The 27,846-nt window shown below is 38.7% G+C and overlaps 2 protein-coding genes and 2 long non-coding RNA genes across 13 annotated transcripts in view; 2 read left to right on the forward strand and 2 right to left on the reverse strand.

The window, feature by feature from the left end:
* Positions 1-1,040: 1,040 nt before the first annotated feature.
* tmem14ca (transmembrane protein 14Ca) lies at positions 1,041-3,791 on the forward strand. Its single transcript, XM_082184854.1, has 5 exons — positions 1,041-1,132; positions 1,470-1,554; positions 2,475-2,576; positions 2,726-2,813; positions 3,575-3,791. Exons 2-5 carry the CDS (start codon positions 1,476-1,478, stop codon positions 3,630-3,632), a joined length of 327 nt encoding a protein of 108 aa, XP_082040980.1. The 5' UTR covers positions 1,041-1,132; positions 1,470-1,475; the 3' UTR covers positions 3,633-3,791.
* A 6-nt stretch (positions 3,792-3,797) lies between these two features.
* Positions 3,798-27,846, reverse strand: part of mak (male germ cell-associated kinase) — a 41,572-nt gene continuing 17,523 nt past the window's right edge. For 7 of the 10 annotated variants that reach the window (XM_082184820.1, XM_082184817.1, XM_082184823.1 and 4 more), the window contains 9 exons: positions 27,560-27,731; positions 26,290-26,457; positions 22,578-22,826; positions 21,394-21,590; positions 20,953-21,095; positions 12,945-13,073; positions 7,139-7,258; positions 4,999-5,094; positions 3,798-4,536 (listed from right to left, as the gene is read on the reverse strand). In XM_082184820.1, the coding sequence (XP_082040946.1) occupies positions 4,376-4,536; positions 4,999-5,094; positions 7,139-7,258; positions 12,945-13,073; positions 20,953-21,095; positions 21,394-21,590; positions 22,578-22,826; positions 26,290-26,457; positions 27,560-27,731 (1,435 nt within the window). In that variant the 3' untranslated portion in view covers positions 3,798-4,375. Of the gene's footprint in view, positions 4,537-4,998; positions 5,095-5,147; positions 6,632-7,057; positions 7,259-12,944; positions 13,074-20,952; positions 21,096-21,393; positions 21,591-22,577; positions 22,827-26,289; positions 26,458-27,559; positions 27,732-27,846 lie in introns of those variants that run through there. The other 3 variants (XM_082184824.1, XM_082184825.1, XM_082184826.1) reach the window with 3 other exon arrangements.
* On the reverse strand, positions 8,223-12,936 carry LOC309509885. Its single transcript, XR_014210105.1, has 2 exons — positions 11,496-12,936; positions 8,223-10,051 (listed from the first exon to the last, which is right to left on the reverse strand). It is a non-coding gene; the product is annotated as an uncharacterized lncRNA (long non-coding RNA).
* Positions 13,080-19,896, forward strand: LOC309509883. Its single transcript, XR_014210102.1, has 2 exons — positions 13,080-16,055; positions 16,437-19,896. It is a non-coding gene; the product is annotated as an uncharacterized lncRNA (long non-coding RNA).

Below are 27,846 nucleotides of genomic sequence, written 5' to 3' on the forward strand. Positions count from 1 at the left end.
GAGTAAATCATGGGCTATTTTTTTCTTTTTGGGTGAACTATCCCTTTAATATGTATTCCAATACTTTAAAATATCTTACATGTATAAATAATAATAAGAATATCTGCAATTAATGTGGTTATGTGGATAAAATCTAAATAAAGCGAGGGGGAAAAAAGGAGATATCACAGTATTGGAAATTCCAGTGAGAAATAAGTTCAACTACTGCCAGAAAAGTTTAGAAATGTAGCCTGTCTTTCAGGGGGGCAAAAAATATATTTTCATATTTCTATAAATCATTTTTTTTCTTCTTCTTTTTTTTTTTAAGCGAATAGATGAGATCTGAGGAACTGCATTAATAAATAAAAAAAGCAAAGCTAGTTGGGAGCTAATTGGAAATATTATTGTGCAGTATCTTAAAATGCTCTCTTTTGTTAGAAATACAAAATTTTTCAGACTATAACCATGCTGTTTTGCAGTGAAAATTGTCAAAAGAAATTATTCCATTTGCATCGAAATGTAGCCTATATTGCTGTATTTCACTTTTTATCAATAGGGCAAACTCCATCAAATAAAAGTTTGGCCATATCTCTCTCTCTCTCTCTCTCTCTCTCTCTCTCTCTCTCTCTCTCTCTCTCTCTCTCTCTCTCTCTCTCTCTCTCTCTCTCTCTCTCTCTCTCTCTCTCTCTCTCTCTCTCTCTCATTAGTATCGACTTTGATGACAGAATTGAAAAGTCTTTGCTGGCAGAGGGATTATACAAGATCATAAATTCTACATACTCAAGTATAGGCTACTGCCATAATTTAAAATAAACCCAAAAGCCTAAACAACCTATATCAAACAAGTAAAAGTATTTGTTTTGGACAAAAATGTGACAAAAAAATTGTCCACAGTATTTCTTTGTTGGAGAAAGGTCTTGCACCATTTACCAAGCAATCAAAGATTCTTTGGTGAAATTTAGAAAGTTTGGAGTAAACTTCATTTCCCATAAGTCCACTTCAGGAACGTTGTAACGGATGTGCGTCAGATGCGCAAGGTTTTCATTGGCGTTTGAGTTTGTCAGTCATTACGCAATTCAAGTCGACCATCACACACTCAACCACCAGACAGACAAGGACATCAGGCAGAACAGACGCAGACATCAGGCAGCGAGTATTAACATTAATAATTATATTGCACTGCTGTAATTTAGAATAGGCCTAACTTATTTCGAGTAACACCATAAAATATTATGAATAAACACTGTGTCAGCCTCTGCATTCAGAGCTGATAGCACCATGGATAGCACACAAGCGGTTTATGAACCGGTCATGCATTTATCTGAGATAGATATGAGTTTGTGCGTGTGAGTTTCAGTGTCTGAGTCAGCTGTACAATATTCTACCCATGCATACTACTGCAATTGTCATTTTTAAACAGGTGCACGATTGCAAACAAGGCACACACTGGCTGTAAACTGTCTGTGTTTAAAATGTTTCTGTGTGTTCAGGTGTTGATGATGGCAGTAGACTGGGCTGGTTATGGATACGCAGCACTAGTAACATCTGGAGGAGTCATGGGATATGTCAAAGCTGGTAATGAGAAAGCTCAAGCGGTTATCATGTTCATAGAGTTTATGTTAGAGCCCACGCTGGGGTGCGTTTCCCTAAAGCATCGTTGGCCAATTATGTTCGCAAGTTCCAAACACTGACTCGTTGAACTATGCTGATAACGACGGAACTTGCGAACATAGTTGGCTAACGATGCTTTTGGGAAACGCACCCCAGGTTGGTATTGGTCAGCTTCTTCTTTTTTGTTTTTTGTTAGCTGGTCAGACTGGGAAACCAGCCAAACACCGACTAGCTTGATCAGAATATAAGTTTTTAATTTAAACCAACTTGGTTCTTCTATATTCGATACAAATGTCATACACTTTGGGACCATACAACTTCCTTAAAGGAAGTGTTTAGCCCTGTTGTACCCTATTGATTGTTCAGAATTTTTTTTACTGGATTGGATTAGGCCTATAACGTGCATAAGATGCTCAAGAACGAAACTTGAAGTGAATTGAGCTGGGTGATGACCGTTGTCTTCTGTAGAGCTGCTTTATAGCTGAATCGAATTTTTTATAAGTGATGAATTTTGCAACATCAAGTTATTAAACCTGACTCAAACAGACATTGAACTGACTTGAGCTGAATAATGACACTATTATTCTTTTACACTTATTATGTCTTTTTGGAGGTGCTTTACGGCAGATTTTTTATTAGTCTCATATTTGATAAAGTTTGTGTCATTGAGTTATTATCCTGTTTATTACTGTCAGGCTGCTTTGAACCCATATCTATTGTATAAAGCATTATATAAATAAAGGTGACTTGACATTACATCTTAATGCTAAAAAACAACAACTTTGTTTTGTACACTGAATACCTCGCCACTTTATACAATTTACCATTTATACCATTCACCAGTGTTTTAGTACAATTTATGATTTAATTCTGTTGTCCTACAGGCAGTGTCCCATCCCTGGCAGCAGGACTACTCTTTGGGGGTTTGGCTGGCTTCGGTGCTTACCAGACATCACAAGATCCAAAAAATATTTGGGTGTCTTTAGGTTTGTATTTTTTTCAGGGCAGCAATTATTATTGTTTTTTTGCCATCAGAAAGTAATCTAGGAGCAGTATATGTGATTGTTTTTTTTTAATAAAATTAAGTAATGGTGATGTTGAATTACACCATCTGTCATCAATGTTTTTCTCTCAGCTGCATCCGGTACACTTACTGCTGTCATGGGGAAGAGATTCTATAACTCACGCAAAATCATTCCAGCTGGTCTCATCGCTGGAGCAAGGTATCTGACATGCATCACACTTCATTTGTCTAATACAGGGATTCACAAAGTTTTAGTCAGCCAAACCCCTTTGAGATTTTAATATTGCAGTAATTTAATGGCATATTTGTGTTTCTCAGATGTTGGGTAATGGTCATATTACATGCATGTAATAAAAATATTTCATCTTTTTTATTAAGTGTTTTAATTTTTAAAACATTTTTTTCTTTTAACAATTTCATGATTAAATTAATTATGCTTCATTAACTCGACAGTGCCCTCATGAATGAATCATAACCCTGGTCTAAACCCTAAATTATTTTTGTTCTTGGCTGTTAGTAAAATAAATTAACATCTATAAATAAAATCATATTCTCATGCATACACATTCCAGCCAAATGTGTAAAGGGGAGAATTAAATTTTTTTTTACATTATGACCTGGTTTCACAGACAGGGCTTAGATTAAGCCAGGATTAGACCTTAGTTCAATTAAGACATTTAAGTAGCTTTTACAAACTTGCCCTTGAAAAAATGAGAAAGAAAAGAAAAGAAAAAAAAAATTATTGTGTGCATCTTTAGACAAAACAACATGTATGACTTTCTAGCATTAATGAAAAAAACGAGAACTATTATAAAAGTAGTTCACATGCCTCATCAGCTGGATTTATTTTCTTCTGAATTCATCCAATAGCTTTGAGTAAAGAACAGACTTTATATAGCTTGATGACAGAATTTTCAATTTTGGCTAAACTATTCCTTTAATTGTTATTGTTCCTTGCAGTGTCCTGATGCTGGCAAAACTTGGAGCTGGAATGTTACAGAAACCTCAGCAATCATGATACCCATACAGAAATCATCATCTACTTTCACTCAAGTGTAGTCATTCTTGCTGAACAACATGTAATTACAGCTCTTAGTCATTATAGGTATTTTGTATAAAATGTACAATAAAAAATTGCTGTTAGGTGAATTTCTGAATTAAAGACTTGTTAAAAACATGCCCATTTTATGCTTATAAAATACTTACAAAACATTATTTATTGATTTGACTTTGGTCCAACCCAATAAATGCTATCTACATTATATGATCATGTGATAGTTCTCAATACAGAAAAAGTATACAATCCGTAAATGATACAAGAGAATAATAATAATAATAATAAAAATAAACATAACACTGCCTTCCAGCATGAATCACAGTAATGCAAAAAAAGAAAACAATATATTTATAAACAGCATACCATTAAAAAAAAAGTCAAAAGGGTTACAAAAAATAGATGTAATATGTATAATATAGATCTATCCATTTTATTGTAAAAGGATTACATGCATTGGATGCATAAACTGAACAAAACTGAAAGATGACTGAAGATGATCAAATTAAGTTTTTAAACAGCCATTGTTCACAGATTCTTGCCTTTATTGAATAATTAAGTAGCCATGGGCTTACATGGTGTGTGGATCTATCCTAGCTGCTCCTCTAAGAAATACAAAGTTGTTATATGATATGTGTTTGTACAGTATTTACGAGTGTTAAAACAGACTTTAGTCCTCACGGCAGCTGTAGCTCACATGAGCTGTACTAGCGATGGTTTCCATATTTTGCAGCCCAGTCAACCCGTCCATGCACTGGCTGAGCCGGTGGAGCGCGAGCGATGAGATTGGCGGAGTTTTTGCCAAGAGCTGAGTAACTCGTTCCTTTGAGTTGGGTTCGGTCTGCTCTCCTTTTCCATCCATCATAATCTGAGAAATCAGCAAAGCCAAAGTTTAAGGCCACTTTGAGAGAATAACAATGAAGAGGCAGTCCAAAATTAACACTTGCCAAGTGCCAAACCAAAGTAAAAACTTGTATTTTGTAAATAAAGCCAATTGACCAGTAACTTTATTAGAAACTGCAACATAGCATGGCTTACATCACAATGTAAGAACAACAGTCTGGTGCAAGTTATTCAAATCAAAGTATATTTAAATTCAAATGCATCTTAACATTGTTTTGACCGTTGCAGTTTCACAGAGAGACTGACAACTTGTATATGATGCTGTAAGTGACAATGTTTTCAGTGTTTGTCACTAATAGCAAGGAGTCTGTTAAAAATTCCACAGTACAAGGCAAAAAATAAAAATAAAGTTGGCAGGTGTGGCAACGTTAATTTTGGACCCTGAGAAGAGGTGTTGACTAAGACAACTATTTTTCTGAGCTTTTACCTTCAGAGATCTCATTGACTGAAACTGTAGAGGAAGGTTTGGACTTTGAAGGTTTAGCTTTGCCAGTTTTAGAGTCAGCAGTGGCAGAGAGATCAACTAAGAGCAGACATAAATGAGTTGAGAGTGATAGACAGAGAGAGTGAGTGAATGAATAAATGAATTAAGAAAGATACAACAGATCTTAAAATAGCTCTAGCAACAGATGCAAACACATGTCAGTTTTTTAAAGAGCAAGAACAAAAAGAATGAAAAGCTTGAAAGCTCTAGGAGGAGTTAAAAATTTGGGGGATGGGAAGAATAATAGCAAGTATAAAGATAAAGCGTGTACAGGATTTTCCACAGGATTTTGTGAAACTGGTGGGTGGACCTCGGCCCCTCTAGTGGGGTAGGGGGTACGGGGTCAATGTTGATATTGTGGCAGGCCACCACAGATAAATCAATGTATGGGAAACACTGGTGTAGGTTTTCTGGCATTAAGTGTCACCAAATGGATTTCAAACTAGACTGAGACAAACAGATAATCACACCAAAAACCATTACACCATTATCGGAGGAAATGTTGCAACGTCAGTCTAATAATATATAGCATGCATAGGATGGTGGGGGAAGGCTGCTTTCATCATGAATATTAATGTGCCTTCTACTATTGTTTTGGAAATTTTCTGGTTGGTTGGGCTGCTCAAACAAAGAAGAAAATATTTTACAAAATTACGCGCTTCACATTTAAATTTAATATCAGTATTGTGAAGCCAACATAATTATATCAATATATCAATATATGCAGGACATGTAGAAAAGCATAAAAATTGTGATTCCACAATGATGTCAGTCTTTAAGGGATAGTTCACCCATAAATAAAATTATCCCATGATTTACTCACCCTCAAGTCATCCAAGGTGTACATGACATTCTTCTTTCAGATGAATACAATCGGAGCTATATTAAAAAATGTCCTGGCTCTTCAAAGCTTTATAATGGCAGTGAATGGCCGTTTCTGTTTTGAAGTCCATAAAAGTGCATCTATCCATTATAAAAGTGCTCCACACGGCTCTGGGGGGTTAATAAAGGCCTTCTGAGGTGAAGCGATGCATTTGTGTAAGAAAAATATCCATATTTAACATGTATTGATCACATATTTGTTGCCAAACGGCCATACGCAGTCTACTTACGCCTAAAGCGCAACTTGTGGTGTCAGAAGTAGCGGAGCATTTATCATGGCGTAGCGTAAATATCAGCAGTACGTTGCATTTCAAGCATAAGTTGCGTTTAGACTTAAGTGGAATCTGTTTGGCCAGAAGCTAGTTATTTTGCTTTATAAAGTTTTAAATATGGATATTTTTCTTACACAAACGCATCGGTTTGCTTCAGAAGGCCTTTATTAACCCCCCAGAGCCGAGTGAAGTTTGTTTATGATGGATGGATACACTTTTATGATGGATAGATGCGCTTTTATGGACTTCAAATTTCAAAACAGAAACGGCCATTCACTGCCATTATAAAGCTTGTAAGTTTGTACATTTTTTCTTATATATCTCCGATTGTATTCATCTGAAAAAAAGAATGTCATATACACCTAGGATGACTTGAGGGTGAGTAAATCATGGGCTAATTAAAATTTTTGGGTGAACCTTCCCTTTAAAGGTGCATTGCGCAAGTCTCTGAGTTTTTGCAGAACTATGCCCCCCTCTGGCGGCAAGCGAAACTGCAGCCAGAAGTGTGCACGCTCACGGACAAAAGTTTTCTTTTTTTTATCTTACGTGGAGTTTGCGTTGGTGTTTGAAATGAACTACAAGCCGGTCTCTTAGAATCCATCTTCTACGGAGAATGGTGGCGAATACACAAACCTGCCAGACAGTCAGGTGAGCGTGCCGTGAACGCGCATGACGTCACGCCCAGTCTAAAACTCCGGCCCGAATCCCTCTTATTTATTTTACTTTACAGGATTATAGAGACAATCTCAGTGATCAGAGAAGGGCTCATTCAGCCCATCAGGCAATTGTTTAAGCATGTATGGGTTAGAAAACGGGTATTTTTAACATGAAAAAGTTGCTTAATGCACCTTTAACAAACACAGAAATTCAAAACTAGAAGCAGAGAGAAGTAGACTATTAGATATTGAATTGTAAAACTGAACTCTTACGCGCATGCTGGTGTCCGAGAGGGGCGAGCTGAATCCTTTGTCCTACGGATCCCACTTCCTTCTTCTGGAAAGAAGGCATGTATCCTCCAGAGAGATTGTATGTGGTGGTTACAAAGTTTCCTGTGAGCAGAGGCCACAACTTAGTCAAGAAAGAGAGCACAACCAGCTAAACAAACAACCAAACAAGGCCTTGATTCTCTATAATTTTGCAAAATATATCCACTTGAGATGTTACATTTACTCATTCTACCGAATGTCAGTATTAAAGTCCCCCTGTGGTGAAAATCAAGCTTTTAATGTTGTTTATATATCCGTGTGGTGTTTTTAATATGCTTTAAGATAAACCATGTGCAAATTCATAAGTCAACACCATTGTTGAGTATTTTGTCTTTAAAACTGCACTGAACCAAAGACAGTCTCAAAACGCGGTTTGAAATCTCTGGTTACAAGGTTGTTTGTGATGTCAGAAACACCAATCACGTAAACGTGTGATTATCAAGAGTGGATCTCTGAGCTGGTGTGAGTGAGTGGAGGTGGGGCTAATTTGCATATTCATAGAACCGTGTATACTAAATGAGGCAAGGGTGTAGAGTTATATTCAAGCTATTTTAAGGCATGAATTATTTTTTTATTTTTTTCAAGGAAAAAACATTTAAATGTGTCATTTTGGTGATCAAAGATGAGTTTTAAGTGATTCAATTATTGACTACAGGAGGACTTTAAGTAATCAATTTCTTAAATGACTGGCGATTTTTCTTAAAAATGTCTTCCTGTGCCCGGTTGCATAAAGCACCATAAGTGTAATTTTCCCTTAAGTTCTCCCTTATGTTTCCCTTAAACCTAAGGGTGTTGCAGAAAAAAACCCTTAAGTGTTACTTAAGGGTTTCTTTAAGTGAAACGTCATAAACACTTAGAATTTCCCTTAAACACTGTTTTTTCACTTAAGTAACCCCTTAAAAAGCGTCAAGTGTTGCATAAAACCCCTTAACGGTCATTTCCCTAAGTATAACTTAAGGTTTGGAAATCGTAACCTTAAGAGTAACGCGGACAAAAATAAGACGAAATGGCTGAATTTATGGAACCAGCTGAAGATCATTATGTGCCAAGAATAATTTTTAGGGATAGGGAGAACCCTTTGGACCATCTTAGCGATAAAAAATTGTTGCAGGAATACCGATTTGATCGACGCGCAATATTAGCGGGAGATGTTTTCCACGTGCATAAATCGTCTGTCAGCAGAGAGGTTCACCGGGTTGCGGTGGCTTTCCCGTCATTTAAACGCAACGGTCCAATTTTTTTTTTCTTTTACCATATTTGTCAAGAAGAATGCATTTCTCCTCCTCTGTCCAATTAGGCTCTCTTTTTTTGTTTTCTTTATCCATTCCGATATCCTAGCCTACTTTATTTGATTGCGAAAGTGTTAGTGTTTTGCGTATCTATGGCAACAACAGACTTTTATAACGTGAATCCAGGATCGCTGTCGTGAAACACTTAAATGTTTCCCTTACCTAAGAGAACCGTTTAAGAGATTATATGCAACACCCTTAAGTTATTCTCTTAGGTAAGGGGAAATCGCCCCTTAAGTATCATACTTAAGGGAAAAACTTAGGGTGCTTTATGCAACCGGGCACAGGCATTTACACCACAGGCCAAAATCCATGAAGTGGGGAAAAGAAGAACAGCACTGTTGCTATATCAGCAACATTGACCTGTTCATTTTGCTCTAGTGTCCTTTCTTTAGCGTTATATGTGGCTTTACTGCTGCTTTCCTCTGAATCCATGCAGGGAGAAACGATGGACAGTATTACAGTAAAAGTAGACAAGAATTAGAATTACATGAAGCCAGGTTGGGCAAAATTCAGAATTTTAGATTTGGCTTCATGTCAATTCAAAATATTTAAATGAAAGTGATCTGGCTACTGAATTTGAAAATGGAAGGTTAAAAATTAATTGCAATTCAAAGAAATTCAAAACAGTCACACAACAAAATAATTTAATTATCCATTGAAAAGTTTTGTTACAAAACATAAATAATTATATTCCTAATGTTAACCAATTATGCCCATTATACCCTGATATGTAGAATATTGTTTCTCAAATGCTTTAACAATTCTTTAAAGTCCTATTCTGTCAAAACAATTATACAGCCATGTTGCCATATGACATCACCAAATGTCTACCACGTCATTTTTATAGGTATTTCTTTATTTGAATGGGTATCTTTTTTCTAATAATATGTTTTGTGCATAACGAGTGTTTGATGGGTAATGCATAAAACAGAAATGTTTTTTTATTTTTTTTATCCTCTTTGATTTGAATTTAAAAGACATTGTCAATTTAGTTCTGAATGATGCACAACACTGAAGTAGTGAGATCAGGTGGGAAAGTTAAGATTATGACTGAATGAACACTTGGGGCCCTATCTTGCACCCAGCGCAATTGACTTTGTACACCGACGCATGTATCATTCCTATTTTGCACCCGACGCACAGCGGACTTTTCCCTCCACAGACGCACGTCGGTAAATTAGGGAATGAACTTGCGCTCCCGGGGGCGATTCAGCGAAAAGAGGCGGCGTGTTCTGGCGCAAATGTTCCCTGGTGCTATTTTGCAGTTCCAGAAAACAATTCCGCCACAGACCAGAAAAAACCTAGTCTAAAGTCAGTGGCGCGTTTTCAGTGGCGCGTTCAGATGCTATTTTAAGGGCGCATGCTTGGCCATAGTGAGGCGTGTGCACAACGCGCATACACTTTGCTTCTCTCATCTACACAGACGCAGCAGTTGCCATTTTTGCAAACCATACATAATTACAAGGAAAAATATTCCACATGAGGGAAATCATTGTGGTGTCCGTGAAGATGTGAAAAAATAGGCATAAATCTAGCTTACACATTTACCAAAATTATTATACGCCTTAGGGCTGTAGCTATCGATTCTTTTTGTAATCGATTAATCTAGCACTTAATCGATCGATTAATCGGATAAAAAATGTTTTTGTGTTTTTAAACAACCAAAACAAATAATGCATAACGAAAATGATGTGGCTGTAAAATGATCAAGCATTTGGCTTTTATTTCTCAAAAAAAACCCATAGGTATTTATTCCAACTCCAACATTTGGCTCCAAAACTAAGCCTATTTATTGCAATGTTTACCCATTTAGTGTTTATAAGTGCCAGTGCCAACAATTATATAACAATACAGTTGTCAAGTTGTCAATACAAGTCAACTTACTGTAAAACATGTATAACATGTAAAACTATGAATACAAACTTAAATAGTAAAGGCCATTTGGCCTTAGTTTTGTCTTCTTAATACAACATTAAAAAAAGGATTGCATTTAACTGCAATTTAACTTCAAATTGCATGCATTGGAGACACCTACACATAGTGTAGCTTTGAAAAGGGGAATGTTTTATTGCAAATATGCATTTTGTTAAATAGAAAAAGAACAGCATTTTGTTTTTCACTTAGGCTAAGTATATTAGCACGTTTTGTAGTATTATATTTTTTGTTAATTGAAAATGTTCTATGCTCAATTACTTTGGTAGTCGATTATAATGTCTTCCCCAAAAGTACGAGTGGATCTGGAGAAGCAGGCTGGGGATTTTCATTTTTTGTTGTTGCCTGTAACTATTTGGCAGACGTGACGTACAAACAAGGTCTCGCAAAGACTGCAATACAATATTTGTTCCTCCATCACGTCCCGGTGTATACAGTGAATGCATGCTGAAATTATTGTTGCGTGGCTACATAAAAGTTTAAGCATGTGATGCCGCAAAGGATTGAAGCGCGCGTCCGAGCGAAAGATAGAGCGGTGTGTGCGCGAGCCACACGAGAAAACACTGTATCCGCGCCACTGATCGCAGCGGCAAAGAGGACTTTGATCACTTGATTTAAAAAACACATTTCAGTGACATGATGGGTTTTAACTTCATTCAGGAGATTTTGGGTAACTGCACAACTGACAGATGACGCACCGCCACCGTGTGTGTGTGTGTGTGTGTGTGTGTGTGTGTGTGTGTGTGTGTGTGTGTGTGTGTGTGTGTAACCATAGCGACAAAACGACCAACTTTCGGACCCTGCACTTAAGCCTATAATTTTGTTTTTAAAAATGTAATTATGTATTTAAAAGTTGCGTTTATCATTACTCTCCGCCATCGCGCCAACTAAATTCAAAATGTATCACGCGCTATGGTGTGCTTCCTGAACATTGAACAACGGTCTGTATGAAACAATCAGATCCCTGCGCGTATAGCGCGCGTCATAGGAATTTAACGAGGCTTCGAGGCAGAGTTTTTGCCTCGAGGAATTTTTGTAATCGAGTAACTCGAGGAATCGTTTCAGCCCTAATACGCCTGTTTAACCGAAGCTAATTTGGGTGGGTTTCTCCCATCCCCATACAATGTCACTTTCTGTCCTTTACGGCCCTGACGAGAACGTTGGTCTCCTCGGCTGTGAACTGCTCCTGGCGTGCGCCTGGCAAATCAGCCGTTATAATAGCAATCTGCCATGGAGCAAACTGCTCTGATTGGTTTATTTCACGGTACGCCCAAACCACTTCTATGAGTAATGTAGCTACTTCAGACCAACGCATTTTAGATTTGCGTCGGGCAGAAGAGTCATTTATCCCGCCGGTATAATAGCAACAGCGCCCGAGATCCGCCCACAAAATTACTTGCGTTTCGCGTTTGATACTTGCGTTTCAGATCGTTAAAATAGGGCCCTCGGTCAGTAATGTGTGGTCCTTAAGATTAGGCAAATAAGTTAGGCAAACAAGCAAGACAAACTACTCAAACTACTAAGCTAAGAGATAAACAAATTGGTTGCTACAATGCCTCATTTACTTATCACAGAATGGATAAAGGAGGTTAAAGCAGGGCTATGCAGTTTCGGGAATTTCTTCGCTGTATTCTCGCTTTTTGCTCGCAGGTTTCTCTATAGAGCTCCCCCTGCAGCTTCGGAATAGATATTTGACAACACAGAGGCTAGTAGATCAACGACATCAAAGCAGATGGGACATTCCTTAAAACGTCTTCTTCATTTGGGTTCGAACAGCGTGAGGGAGCGCAATAATGACAGAATTTTAGCAGATTTTTTTGCCGTAAAGCAATTCGTTACATCGCAAGACCTGATATCACACGATACTTCCTGACGCTGCGGCCGGCCGGCTCAAAGTTGCAAGGGTGGTTTTTCCACTCACAGGCGATAGGGGGGTGAGAGACGACCACCATTCAACCCGAAAAAAGTCATATAACTATTCCAATGACTCCGAAGCTGTTCGGTTAAGGTAAAAAAGTTACTTAGTTCACCTTTAAATTGACTCATGGTTTTAAAACTATGTTAAAATAACATTTGTTTATTCAGTGTTTTACTCATCAATATCATATTTGTATCACTACCCCAAGGTTGCATAAAGGTTGTCAAATGTCCCGTATTTATTCATTCAGCATAATTTACAGTACTTTAAAAAAGTACAACGGCATTTAAAAAAGAATAAATGTCATCTTTTATTGAACAAATAATAAGATAACATTGGATAAATTCAAACATTTGTGTATCATCAATTATTTTTATTATTTCATTAACGAGAAATTGATTCATTTTAAGAAAACCAATAAATACAGTAGTTCATTTTGACCCAATTTATGCATTTGTTTAGGTTGTTTGGTTCATGCATTCCAGGGTAAAATACCTCAAGCACTATGTCTTGGATGAATGCAAATGAATTGTGTATTGCGTATTGTTGAAGTCTCAGCTTTAATTCACGTATGATAATAGATATAGGTGTGTGGCTGTGTGCTCACCTGGGCTGATTCTGGACATTGGAGCTCCTCCAATGGGTGCGAGAGGTTTGTTCATCAGAGCTGAGGTGTCCCACAAGTCTTGTTGAGACTCCTTGTTGCTCAGAGATGGTGTGTTCTTGCTTATTAACCCTAGGATTGACAGAATCAACGAGTAAAAACTGTGACTTATTCAAAGGGGACCTATTATGCAAAATTCACTTTTACATGGTGTTTGAACATAAATGTGTGTCGGCGGTGTATGTGCACAACCACCCTATAATAGTAAAAATTCACCCACTCCTCTTTTTTTAAAACTCATATATCATTAGCAGTAGCTGCATTTCCATTACCCTTCAAATTGCGCAAATTGAAATTGCGAATCAAAAATACGCCAAATGGAAACATCAATTTCGCAAAAACAGTTTTTACACTCGCATGAGGTGGTTTTACAGGCAATTAGAAAAAGGAATATTTAGCAAAACTGCAATGGAAACAGTTTTTGGAAATGGAAACCCGCATTTACGGGTCATCTGGCGAACGTAAAAAGCTACATTAATCCGGATACATTTGAAAACTGCGTTTTCGTTTATAAACGCTCTCCGTCCACACTAGCGTTTTCAGGCGTTTTCGGACGTTCCAGTGTGAATGAGAAACTTTTGAAAAACGCCTGAAAAAGCTAAATTCACCTTACTGCGCATGCGTAAAACCCCACAAAAGATCACTGATATGATTCAGATAAATAATGAAGTTATCGCGCAATTCTTCTGACAGGATAATTTTATTTAGTAAAATATCTCACCATTCACTGATGTTTGGTCTAAAACGCAACTGCTCTCATGTATTGCCGCAGGACAGCAAGTGTGAGTAAATTCTGTCATCTTTGCAGGACTGTGATATGAAGAGTGTGCAATGTAGAATATTTTTAGCAGCAGTGTGCAAGTGAATAGCACATAACAGGCACAATACTGGTATAAACATGAATATCTATTGGAACAATATGCGTCACATGACTAAATTTACGTCATAGTTTTTAAATACCACCGGTTTCACAGTTCACACTACAACGCGAAAACGGCGTTTTCAAATGTATCCACTTTGGAGAGCGTTTTCAAAAACGCCGTCTCAGTGTGGACAGAAGGCCAAAACGGAGAGAATGTTTGGTATGTTTGGACAGAAGATGAGACAGGCACTTTTGGCACGTAGACTTTCCTTGGCCTAAGGACCACTTTGCTGTTGTTAGGGCCAAATTCGAGGCAGGGAGGATCCACAGACAGAGCCTGCAAGTCTCTAACTTACTTGACTGACGCTAGAGCCAGCAAGAGGGCAGTCTTAAGCGAGAGGGACCGGAGGTCATTTGACTCGAGCGGCTCAAAGGGAGCAGCCTCTAAGGACTGTCGAAAGGTCAAGCTGGGACCGAATAAGGGCGTGGAGTGTTCAGCCTCCTAGCCCCCCTGAGGAACTTAACGACCAAGTCGTGCTTCCCAATCGACGGGTAGGCTAATGGGGCATGATTTGCCACGATGGCCGCCACATCAACTTTGAGTGTGGAGGGGGCACGCCCACTGTCCAGCATCTCCTGTAGGAACGAGAGAACTGACATGCCATCACAATCAGCGGGGTCTATTTTTTGAGCTAGGCACCAGCTTGAGAAAATTGACTATTTCTGGGAGTAAAGGTACCTTGTAGAAAGGGCCCTTGCCTCTGAAATTGTTCTCATGACTTCCCGGGAAAGACCTGACGGCTCCCGTTGAGGGGCCAAAGATGCATGTCCCACAACTCTGGTTGGGGGTGCCAGATGGGGCCATGGAGCTGCTGACAGTAGCTGGAATAATTCTAGGAACCATGGCTGGTTCTGCCAGTGTGGTGCCACCAGAAGAACAGAACATGCTTCTTCCCGTATTCGACTGATGACCTGCAGGAGCAGGGCTAGAGGAGGCAAGGCATAAAAGGCAACGACTCTGCCATTTCAGAGCCAGTGCGTCCATTTCCTTTCGAGAAATAAATTCGGCAGTGGGAGTTCTTTTTCGTTCCAAACAGGTGTAGCGTCTGGACCAATCAGACACACACAAATTATTCATTTATTTTATAAATAATCCAGCAAACTCACTCTCCCAACAAATGCCTGTGAGACTTCCCCCAAAAACTAACATCCCAAATTAAGCTAACACACTGGCAGAACGCGGTGTCTTGTTACAAGACACAGAGACTGATAAGAGGATTTTACGATCCAAAAGAATGTCCAGAAAGCTGCGACTCTTACTTAATTCTCACTGAGAAGGAGAAATAAACCCTGTTAATTCTATATATAACCATTTGAGAAATGTGTAAACATTTATCTAATTTTCCGATCTCATGATTTTCCTTCAATGTGGTTGTCTTTTGTATTCTTGTAAAGTCTATTGTGTTAATATTTCAGACTTTGCATAATATGGTTAACCAAATCAAATGTGTGGCATTTTTGGTATCTATAAACTCCAATCTTCATCCGTTTTGTTAATTTACATTACATTCTGCTAACTTTGTGACGCATTAGTATTATAAGCATCTTAAAGATTCTTGTGTTAAACATCCAATCAAATTGCATGTTCAAAGGGACAATGGGTCGTAAAAATGTCCCTCCAAAGGGAAATCTTCTCATTGGCTCACACAGCTCTAGAGGTTGTGCCATCTTCACGCTTTAAAGTCACTGATCAGCTCTTAGCTCTCGCTTAGTCCCTTTCTGAAATGCTGACGTGAAGATGATGCTGAACTAGAAACTTCTAAGGACCCACCAAGCTTGTGCCAGGCTGCGGCCTTTTCTTTCCATTCACCAAAGACACTCTGAAAACCACTGGTTCTCTCTCATCAAGACCACATCAGCAAAGATCAACTGGAGCCTCAACAGATTGCATCAGGACAGTTTAATTAAAATGGGCGAGACATGCAAGTATCAAACTTAGTCTCATTATTTGATACATTAAGTACCCTTACCCCTTTAAAGAAGGGCGTGTTAGAACTAAACTGATGGTTTGCTCAAGGCTGTTGATCTGCTGAATTTCAAACAATGCTATAATTTCTTGCTTTCCTGTATTCTGATTCAGCTCTCTTTCCCTTGGTAAACTGTATGCATGTATGTGTGTGTATGTTAAGGGGGTCGCACACCGGACGCGCAGCTCGGCGGCGCGCCGCGCAGCGCCACGTCTTTTAAATTCGAACACATTATTCTCTATGAGAGTACACACACCGGCGGCGCCTTTCGGCGTCTGTCCGCGGCGGCTCAGGACCGTGTTCAAAATCCTGCCGCGCCACAGAGCGCCATTTACATAGTTTTATATAAAATTTACATGTGTGTGTCTCAAATCGTAGTTAATGTATATACGGACTTCACCCTGTGCTGCAATATACATTTAGTTTTATATTTATTTACAGAAATCAGAAAATTGCTGATGTTATCGGATTTTCAGGTGACAGTTGTCCTAGACGTGGCGCGGCGCGGCGCTGAGCTGCGCGTCCGGTGTGCGGCCGCCTTTAGAGTAATGTTAGTGTTTAGACTAGTTAATAAAATCTTGTTCATGTCACACGTAAAGTTGTCCGTGTCTCAAGCTCATAACTGGAGTCACTAATCATTTAAGATTTTTGCTACTGCTCTTAGTAGTACTGTAAATTAAGAAAGACATTTCCCATGCCCCGGAAATGTACATTTCTTAGAGTTAATAAACAATTAATCCTGAGTGTTCACGGGACAAACAGGTTAATTGATTGTAATATTAATTTACGACAGTAAGTTAATTATATTAACTGATCCAAATACTCATAATCAATTATAACCAGTTATTATTGATTATTAATATTTCATAGAGCTAATTTGCTACACAGGTCCACATCCGCCTGCCCGAAGGAGCGCCATATTGCTTTGACCGCCCGGTGGTGGAGTCTCCATTTGCGTTGTCATGTTGTCCAAGCGTACCAGGACATGATGACCTCTGAGTTCTGGCTGGAACGCCTTGAAGGCCAGAACTGCCACCATCATTTCCAGGCAGTTGATGGTGCCAGTTCGATATAGGGGTTGCCCATGAGCCGAAGGCTATCCTGCCAACGCTCAGGGCGCCCCAGCCTGTCTAGGAGGCGTCTGTCACAACTATTTTCCTCCTGGCAACAGAAACCAGCAGCACCCTGTTTTGGTAAAAGCAGGACAATTTTCAAAGGACCAGGGCTCTGACACAGCCGTGTGATCTTGAGAATAATGTCGGCCTGTGCGCCACGCATGGGGTGGGAACAAGGCCTTTCAAGTTTCAACCAAAGCTGGAGTGGTCGCATGTGGAGCAATCCTAGCGGAATAACCAAGGAAGCTGCCGCCATGAGGCCTAGGAGCTTATGAAACCTCTTGAGGGGGTGGAAGAACCCCACTTTGAATGAGGCCGCCATGCTCCTGATCTTTAAGATGCGCTCCCGAGAAAGCCAAGCCTTCATTTGGGCTGAGTCGAGGACTGCCCTCCGGAATGGGGCAGCGAGCTCTTGCCAAAGTTGACCCTAAAACCCAAGTCTTGCATGTGACTGAGGAACAGGGATCTGTGGGTGAATAAGTCCTGTTCTGATTGGGCTATAAGAAGCCAATCATCGAGGTAGTTGAGGATGCGGATTCCCGATTGCCTCAGAGGGGAAAGAGGCGCGTCTACACACTTAGTGAAAGTACGAGGAGCAAGAGAGAGTCTGAATGCGTCACGTAACAGCAACAACAACTGCGGGTGTTCATGCTGCAGAAGCTACTGAACCTCTTTTATTTATTTATTTATTATTTACTTGAATGTATTTTTATTTATTTATTTTACTTCTTTATTTATATTTTCTTTTTATGCTATTTTGCTTGTCTGTTGTCTGATTAAGACATTTCATATTTTGTTAACAGGCCATTTATGGTTGTTTATATTGTTCAATAAAGTTCTTGGTAAAAAAAATCTAATAAAAAATAAATTGAAGAAGCTACTGAGCATATTATTGTATACAGCGCGCAAGGTTTATGCACATGCTCCAAGTCTTCTTCTCCGTTTTTAGTGTATCTCTGTGGCAGAATTACAGCGCCACATACTGGTCTGGCATGTATACTACATTGTTTTGAGTCGGTTTCAGTGGTTTCGTGTGTACGCATATATTTCTTTAGACGGCGCCGTGTTTACGTAATTTTTTCTAGAATGAGAAAAAAAAAAAGATTGGATAGGAAAAGCTCTGGCTTCGTGTGGATGTGGCCTAACTGTATGTCGGAAACCACGGCATGATTATACAAAGTTACCATTACCAATAATATGTTCTAGAATGAGCAAGTAGAGCACGGGCGCCTAGAATATTGGCCGCCGTCGATATCGATTGACCAAGACTGACGAGTTTGTGATTATGAGATTTGTATACCCGGCCGGTGTGAGACTCAAAGTGTTATATGAATCCGAATGAACGAGTGTAAATTCATTAAAGAGTTAATTAGAGTTAATTAGAATAATCAAATGCACAGCTAAACTATTATATAAATGACCAATAATCAATTAAAAATACTTTTCCATACTGAAAAGACCGAACTCGCAGTTATCCTTCACCCGCTCTATTGGAAACCATCGTTGCGCCTTACACTGTCATTCCTCAGGCAAAAAAATTCGGACTAAAAATGGCTTTCAGCACGACTTAAATAGGTAGGCTGAAAAGTAATTTGTCTGTGCAGGTGCACAGATGTGAACCAATCAGGCTTCAGTATTCAGAGAAAAACTGAGTTTCCCCCATAAGCGTCAGAGAAACTGACGCAATGCTCGTTCCGGTTATATCACTTGTTTTCAGATCAGTTCTCTGACGGTCTTACCGTAATAGCCAGTGTGTGCGCGAACCGCAAAATAAAATGGTGGCTAGATTGACTGTGCATTTCGAGGTGGAGCCTGGCTTGACCGCAGTTATTCGAAGCAAGAGGGAGCATCAGCCCAAATAGGGGCTTTTAAAACATCCTATAATAAATTATCTGTGGGTTATTTTGAGCTGAAACTTGACAAATTCTGGGGACACATGAGATTTATATTACATCTTTTTAAAAAGGGGCATAATAGGTACCCTTTCAGCAAAATAGCCAAAAAGGGTGTTCACATACACAGTGATTTGCTACATGAAATGAATATTTGTTTACCATTTCAAATTATCTTTATATGCAGGATTATTAATTAAAAAAAATATTTAGGGAAAGCTGTGTCAGGAATTGCATTGTGCTTCGGTTTGATATGCATTGATTATCATTCACCTTGTTCATGATATGATGTAGTGTGCACCAGGGTGGGAATTATGTAATTTTAGGGGCAAGGCCATTTGGCCTCCACCTTTTCTTTTTTTGGGGGGGCACCAAGGCCATATGACAGGGCACAAAGGCCATTGAGTACAATTCGATGGTTTTCCCATTCAGATTGATACCATAACATCCATATTTGGAATAAGACATGGATTATGACTTTTTTTAATAATAAAAAAAAAGTTAATGAGAGAGAGAGAGAGAGAGAGAGAGAGAGAGAGAGAGCCATTACATCCAGAAGGTATACACCCTCACACAACAATAGAAACAACATAAATGCCAATAAAAGCATTCAGAAACACCACAAATGCCAATAAAAGCATTCAGAAACAACACAAATGCCAATAAAAGCATTCAAAATATTCATTCAGTCCTCTTTATCATGTGAGTGTGAGAGAGAGAACCATTTCATCCAGAAGGTATACACCCTCACAACAATAGAAACAACATAAATGCCAATAAAAGCATTCAGAAACAACACAAATGCCAATAAAAGCATTCAAAATATTCATTCAGTCCTCTATATCATGTGAGAATGTGAGTTATTAATTATGATTATCAAAGTTTACATTCAATATAGGCTATAAACAAATTTTGTGTAAACATGTTATAATTTGCCTATATATATACATACATACATACATATATGTATATATATATATATATATATATATATATATATATATATATATATATATATATATATATATATATAACATAAATTGTAAGAATATGACTAATAGTAAAGACTAGTACTAATAAATAAACATTAGGCCTATGCTAAAGTTATTAAATAGCAGTCCCAAACTAGTTTTTGTTAATACAATGTTGGTATGAGCCACTACAGTCATTTAAAAATATAAAAAATAACACAAAGAAAAAATAGTGGCATTTTGGGGTTAATATGGAAAGGACAGTTACCATGGTGAATACACAATATTAACAATAACTGTTAATGAAACATGGAAACTGCTCCTGGTGAATAGAATAGAATGAAATTCATACCTGCATTACTTTTATTTCGTGTAATTTACAACGTAACGGCGTTGCATGCTCGTAGTTTCTTTTGCACTTGATCAGTGAGGCGATACAGCGCGCGCGCTGTCGCATTTGCGCGTGCAATTGAAGAGTGTGCGCTACGAGTACAGGATAACGGCTGACAGGACAAGAAAGTCCGTTTTTCTGAGGTGAAAAACTTTATCTCAGCGTACACTTATGTCACTGCCTGGTAGTTCCTATTGTGCTGGGTTTTCTGAAGTAGTCATGATTCGCCTCTCATAACATAACATGCTCTAAACACGCACGCAGAGTGGAAAAGGAGGCGCGGGGAGCAAGGATCACAGCGCAAATTTGAACTATCGATATGCGATATGGTCTAATTCCATATCGCATTTCAAAAATATATCGATATATTTTTTATATCGATATATCGCCCAGCCCTACCTACCTGCGCGAATCCACAAACTAATTGAAGTTCAGAGACTACTTGGGTGGCTCGCTGTAATTCAAAGCAAGCCCACTATGCCGCACTGGCGCTTTATACATGGAACTTGGACAGGGCACACAGGCCACTGTGGCCGTACGATGATTTTTTTTTCACGGGGCATGAAGGCCAAAGTGTAGGGCAACGGCGGCCATGGCCGCGGTATAATTCCCACCCTGGTGTGCACCACTGCAATTTATACACAAAAGATCAATCACCACACATGAAGTGACTAAATCCAACTGAGACCTTACCTGGCAGGTATCTGGACTGGCTCAGGTAATGTTGTCTGGCTGAAGAGGTGGCATGGTGACTGGAGTCTGGCTGGTTCAGTCTGCTGGTGTTTGGTAACTTGGTTACAGTGCTAAATGTGTAAAGGGGTTTCTGGTCCTTGGGCCTGCAAAGTTTTCATAGCATAAAATAAGGAAAGAGTGAAATCTGAAATGGAATAATTGAAATTGAAAGTGAAACAGAGAAACATAAAAGCCCTGTTCTCAAACCTAGTCAGCAGCCATTATACTAGATATTATTTGTAGGTTTCATAGGCACGTTTGTAGGTCAGTAGACAGCAAGGCTGCATACTAGGTTTTAGCCATAGGTGTGCTCATTGAAATGTGCTATACATGAAATCAGAGTAAATACTGCTGATGTTAATCTTTGAATATACAGTAGCTGTGGAGTAGTTTCTATCATACTGTGGAGTAGTTTTCTCCTCCTCAAGGCCTTTGCTGGGTTTTTTAGAGAGGGAAGCTGCAGTATCAGAACAGTCAGACTCATCCCAGCTGTCTGATGGTTTCATGTTTGACTGTCCCCACCTTCTACGACCGTTCTTCAGTCCAATCAAACTGTTCTCACCCCCGACCACCTCATGTTGGGAAAACAAAGCATAATTCTGCTGATGTTCATATGGGTATTCAAATGCAACCGAGAACTACTACAGGAAATCTTTAAGAGTTTAAGTTTATATATAAATACAATTTTTTTATATATAATATATATATATATAAATTATAAATATTTTAGTTTTTGCTGATCATGTCATGAGTTGATTGGATATACAGTAACTTTGCAAAGACAAGGTTGGCAAGTGATTCTAATTATACAACTGTCTCATAGTAACATATAAAAGGTATTAAGCCCAATTTATACTTCTGCTTCAAACTCACGCCGTAGCTACGTCGTAGGCTGTGTGTAGCAGGCGTACCCTGACGTGCACGTCCAAAAATGTAACAATGCGTCAGTTCTACGCGCACCGCAAGCGCTGCTAGAACCCCTCCCTCGGGTTACACATGCTCCCTTCCCTCTGCATGTGTAATTGCACCCTAACACGGAAAATGTAGAAGTATAAATGAAAACCAACGCATAGCCTACAGTTTAGAGGCTCCGGCTTAGGTCCGACGCAGAAGTATAAATCAGCCTTTAGTGATATGGTTACACTACAGGTCAAAAATTTATTTTTTATTAAAATGACTAAATTACTAAATATTTCACAATTTAGTCATTTTAATATTATTATTTTTGCAATTTATTCCTGTGAAAACCTTAAGAAATCATTCTAATATGATTACATGTTTAATAAAAACATTAAAAACTTTAACAAAAGTTTGTACAGATCAATAGTTTGGAAATGTTAACAGCTTGACAATGAGTTGCCTATTTTCAAGATTCATTCATGGTGTTGTGTAATTGCCCCATTGATTTCCAATGTTTTGATTAAAGATTGTGAGGGCACATAATTAAAAAAAAATTCTGTGCAGATACATTATTTATAATAAATACTGCAATATTCCAGTATTTTTTTAATATTCAATATAAAAAAAATAAGTATGGCCTATTTTGATTTCATGGTGACATTAAATTTGATATGGAGGTTTTGTACCTTTTGTGTGTATGAAGCGAGAGGGTCTGTCTGAGAGAGAGACTGAGGCAGAGGAATCTGCTGCAGTGGCTGATGGGAGTTTCTACTTTGGCCTTTAGTCTGTGATGGCAGCACTGTTTCTGAGACACACTGCAGCTCTGATCTGGGTTCACTGGGCAGGACGGTCTTTATCTGAGCCTTCCGTACATCAGGGGTCATAGGACGGGGACCCAAAACTTGTCCCACTTGGAAGTAGGGGTATCTGAGCGCCTGAAATGATGTTTAGAAACAATTACTTACACAAACAAAGATTAAAAAATGATGCTTGTTAATGTCTAAAATGAACTAAATTAGGTTTGGTTTGATGAACCACCCCCTTCCTCCATTGCTCACAAGTCTCTTTACATATTTATATACATTACATATTTTTACAAGGGTCTAAACAGTGACACTTTTTTTTTTCAGATGTAAAGACCATACTAGTGGCATCTGTTTACCGCCATAGCTAAGTAACAGATTTGATTTGCCATTTTAAGATGCAAAAAATGTGAGATGCTTACTGTGGAAAGAATGCTTACTATTATTAGTAGACAATCATGTAATACTTCTACATCATTAACCCTTTGACGCGAACGATCACACCGGTGTGATCAGTCTAGGCTGGTCCCTGGAGCGTACGATCACACCAGTGTGATTAGAACATTCAGTGCATCACGTGATCATCTGCTAAATTAAAATGTGCTTTCATGCTTTGGCTGGAGCTGATCCAGAGACGGACGCGCTCAGTGCCTGTATCACAACTATTCACTGTTTTCAACCACATTTACAGATCCGATTCTCTGAACTGTGGCGTAAACTAACATGGTGGCAGAATAAAAGCGATACATATGTCATCATGGCTCGACAATAAGGACTGCCCGATGGCCCGGAGCCAGCGTGAAAGACACTCGGGCCAGTTAACGGAAGTGTCACATGCCCGATCGGGCCAGTGCTGCATCTTCACGGAAGTTGATCATTTGCGTGTTTTTAAGCCTTGCCTATTTCAACATTCAAGTGCACGTAGACGCTAAAATACCTGCGTCTCTCAGATTGGTACTCGCGCTACATACTAAACGTTTACCGTTAGTTTAAAGCGGCTTGCCCCGTCAGACGCTCTGACAGATAGATGTGCTGACAGATAGATACTTGCGCTGCTGTGTAATGTGTTTGATACAGTGGGGAGAACAAGTATTTGATACACTGCCGATTTTGCAGGTTTTCCCACTTACAAAGCATGTAGAAGTCTGTAATTTTTATCATAGGTAGGGGAGAGCCGGGACAGTTGAAACACTTTTCAGATAAATGTCGTTTTCTAAGATAAGGTTACAGATAGATTTTTAATTTTTTTCTGATTAACAACTCACATATGTGTTCTCTTAGTATCATGTGTTATTCGGTACAAATATAGAATGATTTAAGTAAAATATGACTTTGAACGGGAGTTGTGCTTTGTTTCAATCGTCCCGCCTGTGCGGGACGGTTGAAACACAGGGGTGGGACGGATGAAACATAACAGTTTAAATGGCAACTATTCATCTAATGCTTATTTTTGTGAACAATACCTGACAAGTAACTTATGTACATATTTTGTCATTTATTTTCATTTAAAGGTTCATATTAACCATTTTTGTTCTGTCGCCCAATAAACAATAGGCGATAAGCCTATGCGCATTTTGTAATCTTTCTAATGGGCTATTTTGACGAAGACAGACAAATCCGTTTACAATTAATTTTCTTACATTTCTTCCTTGAGTCATATTGAGTGTTTGCTAGTTGAATAGCCTGTTATTATGAAGAAAACGAGGTCAACCAGACGACGATAAATGAAATTTATTGAATATTTAAGATTGGACAATTGATGATTATTACAGAGATAGCATGTGTTGCGTAATTGAAAATTAATTTGCATTAAAAGAAACACAAGTCTAGAAACAGTATATGAATCTATGAACAGTATAGGCTATGACCAGGTTTAACGGGCAGGATGCGCGGGCGGGACGGTTGAAACACTGTTTCAACCGCCCCGACAGCGCCTCCTGTCATTTAAACCTCTTTTGCTCTTAAACTAAAAAACTCTGATATTGCACACTTAAGGGTGTGTTGCAGTACTAATACACCTGCCGTATTATCATTACAATGGCACATGAAACAATAAATCCAACTTGTCAGTCAAAACAAAGTACCGCACGAAATAATTCACTCACCGCACTCAAAAACAGCTTTGCGGCTTTAACTCCAAAACGACACGACGTAAAGAAGAAATGTTTTCGCGGGTATGTTAGGCATTGCGTGCTGTACGTGCTGACGAAATTTGACGTACATGACGTGAGTTTCAAGGAAATCTCAGTGTTTCATCCGTCCCGCGTTTCAATCGTCCCGGCTCTCCCCTACTCTTCAAATGTGATTGACAGAATCCAGAAAATCACATTGTATGATTTTTTAAGTAATTCATTTGCATTTTATTGCATGAAATAAGTATTTGATACATCAGAAAAGCAGAACTTAATATTTGGTACAGAAAGCTTTGTTTGCAATTACAGAGATCATACGTTTCCTGTAGTTCTTGACCAGGTTTGCACACAAAAAAATTACAGACTTCTACATGCTTTGTAAGTGGGAAAACCTACAAAATCGACAGTTTATCAAATACTTATTCTCCCCACTGTATGTTGTGCTTTCCACAGTGCATAACCTACATTTCACAGGTATATTCTTCATCTGTAAATGTTAGAAACTCGTGCAAATATTTTCCATTTTGCGGTCAGGAGTTAATCTCCGCCAAACTCCACATATTTCTGTGAATGCCGCCGCGCACATGCGCAAAAAACAGACGGAGCACAATAGAATAGGAGCGCAATAATTCGGACTAAAATATACATATTACTAAAATATTTTTTGTTGAACAATAAATGTGCTGTATGTAGAATTTTAAACCTACAAGTAAGTGTATTTTTATGATAGCAGTAACTGTAAAGTGACTATTGTAATGGGGTAGACCTAATCAAATGTAGGTTAATTAGTTTTTGCTTTTGTTTGTATTTATTAAAATTTTTAGTTTAGTTAATTTAAAAATAAAATCATTATTTTGTTTTTAGATTATAATGTTACAATGTTAGAATGTAATGCGATTTTAACCCATTTTTGCACATAACATACTTTTATTATTATTATATTGTAATTTGTTATTTTAATACTGACTGTGTTTAACAATATTTAAAATTTATGAGGTTAGGCTAGAAGTTTTTGGTGTCATAACCTTATTTATTAAGGTTAAATTGATCAAAAACAACAAACAATAACAAAGCCAATTTTATTTTATTTTATTTTATTTATTGATTACTTTTTTTTGTGTTGGGGCCAGTAAAATTTTGGCAGGGCAAGTAAAAATTTCAACCACTGGCCCAATCGGGCCAGTAGAAAAATTCCCTAGCGTTGAGCCCTGGTCATACAGCGCTATTGTGGCTGCGGTGTGTCACGTGACAAGCCTGACAAGCCCGCCATGGAAATAATAAGGTGATGCGTTCTAAAATAATGGTTGCCTTAAAAAAAACTCCCGCTGGGGGGTCAGCTAGAATATTTTAAACTTACTTGTGAAAGGATTAATAGTGGTTGACTGCGAGTTCTGAAACTTTTGTCAGATTACATACCAAACTGCAATCTGTCCTGAAGTCCACATGAACACATACGTATGTACCTTTGCAGCAGAGGGTCTTTTCTTTGGGTCCCAGTGGAGGAAGTCTCTCATGAGGTCTAAAGCCTCATTGGTGGCGTTGGGGATCAGAGTTTTCAGTGGTGTAGGAACACACTGGGGGAAGCGGAAGTTCATCGCAGCAGCTAGCTGATAACCCTCCGGCCATTCTGACTGCAAGGGAAAATAATCAACGTTTATTACATCAAGCATTCTTTACCTATTTACCCATGAAACTAAATATTTTAATAGAGATGAATTAAATAAAACACATCATAAACTGATCACAGACAACAAATCATTAATAAAGTCGCATTTAGCTCAACCTCATATATGAAGGATGCCTGGAGGTCAGTCGCTACAGGCCCAAAATCTTATGCCACCAGCTAATTTTTCACATACCAGAGTATGTGAGCGGGGTGGAGCGGCAACAATTTACCCTCTGCGCTCTAAGCATTCAATAATCACTCCGCTCCAGCTCCACTCCGGGTTGACCTTTTCCCGCTCCTTTTCTCGCTCACTGATATCAGAAACAACGATCCCTGAGGAAATTTGCAGCTAAAGATTATGCTTTGAAATCTCACAAAAGTTCTGTTCATAACATATATTAAGCTTATTAGATGGTAATCAGCATTAAAAGTTAAATATCATTGCTGCTTTATGCAGTGCAAAGATGAAAATAACAGTACATTTTCATCAGTTATTTTATCTTTCTAGGTACAAACAAACTCCTTGAGAACTATAACCACCCGCTCATGTCCATTGCCGTCATCATAACCTCCACATTCTTTCTGATTTGAGTGATCCATCTGTATCAAGCTAGCTAAATGTGTTTAACGTGTGAATTCTTGCTAAAAATGCAGTTATATTATGGGCAAAATCGTGATGGAGCGGTAGTGGAGCGCTCTCGCAGCGAGTGAAAGCCACGACACACTTTTAAAAACTCCTTCATTCAAAAATCACGCCGCTCCGCTCCCACTCCACCCCGCTCATATACTCTGGTCATTTATGTATTTTGGTTGGAGAATCAGAGGACTCAACTCTCAATTATTGAATTAATGGCCCAACCAACTCAAAGTCAACAACACACTTGCTTGAAATTATCATTCAGTCACTGGGGCTGACACTCATGATCGTGACCAATTCGCTTTTTCTCATATACAGAAAACGGACAAATCACTGTCCTCAAAATCAAGTTGTTTCAAGTCAACTTAAGCTGCTGTGACATGCTCTAAATTCCCTGATAAAGTTGGTTCATCTTCACATGTGATCATACCTTCTTTACTGTACCAAGGACCTGGCAGATCTTGAAGATCTCATCCACCTCACTGTTGCCAGGAAACAGAGGTCGTAGCGTGTAGAGTTCCGCCATAATGCAGCCTACTGCCCAGATATCTATGGGTGAACTATACACTGGTGACCTCAACAGCACCTCTGGAGCTCGATACCTGAACACAAACACATAAGAGAGAGCTTTGAAATGCTCACATTTCAGCCAGTAGAGGAAACTGCTGCAAGTTGCACATACTCAGTTTCACTTCACAGGAATTTTGATATAACTTT

Source organism: Leuciscus leuciscus (assembly GCF_965113295.1).
Source record: "Leuciscus leuciscus genome assembly, chromosome: 11".
Lineage (NCBI taxonomy): Eukaryota > Metazoa > Chordata > Actinopteri > Cypriniformes > Leuciscidae > Leuciscus > Leuciscus leuciscus.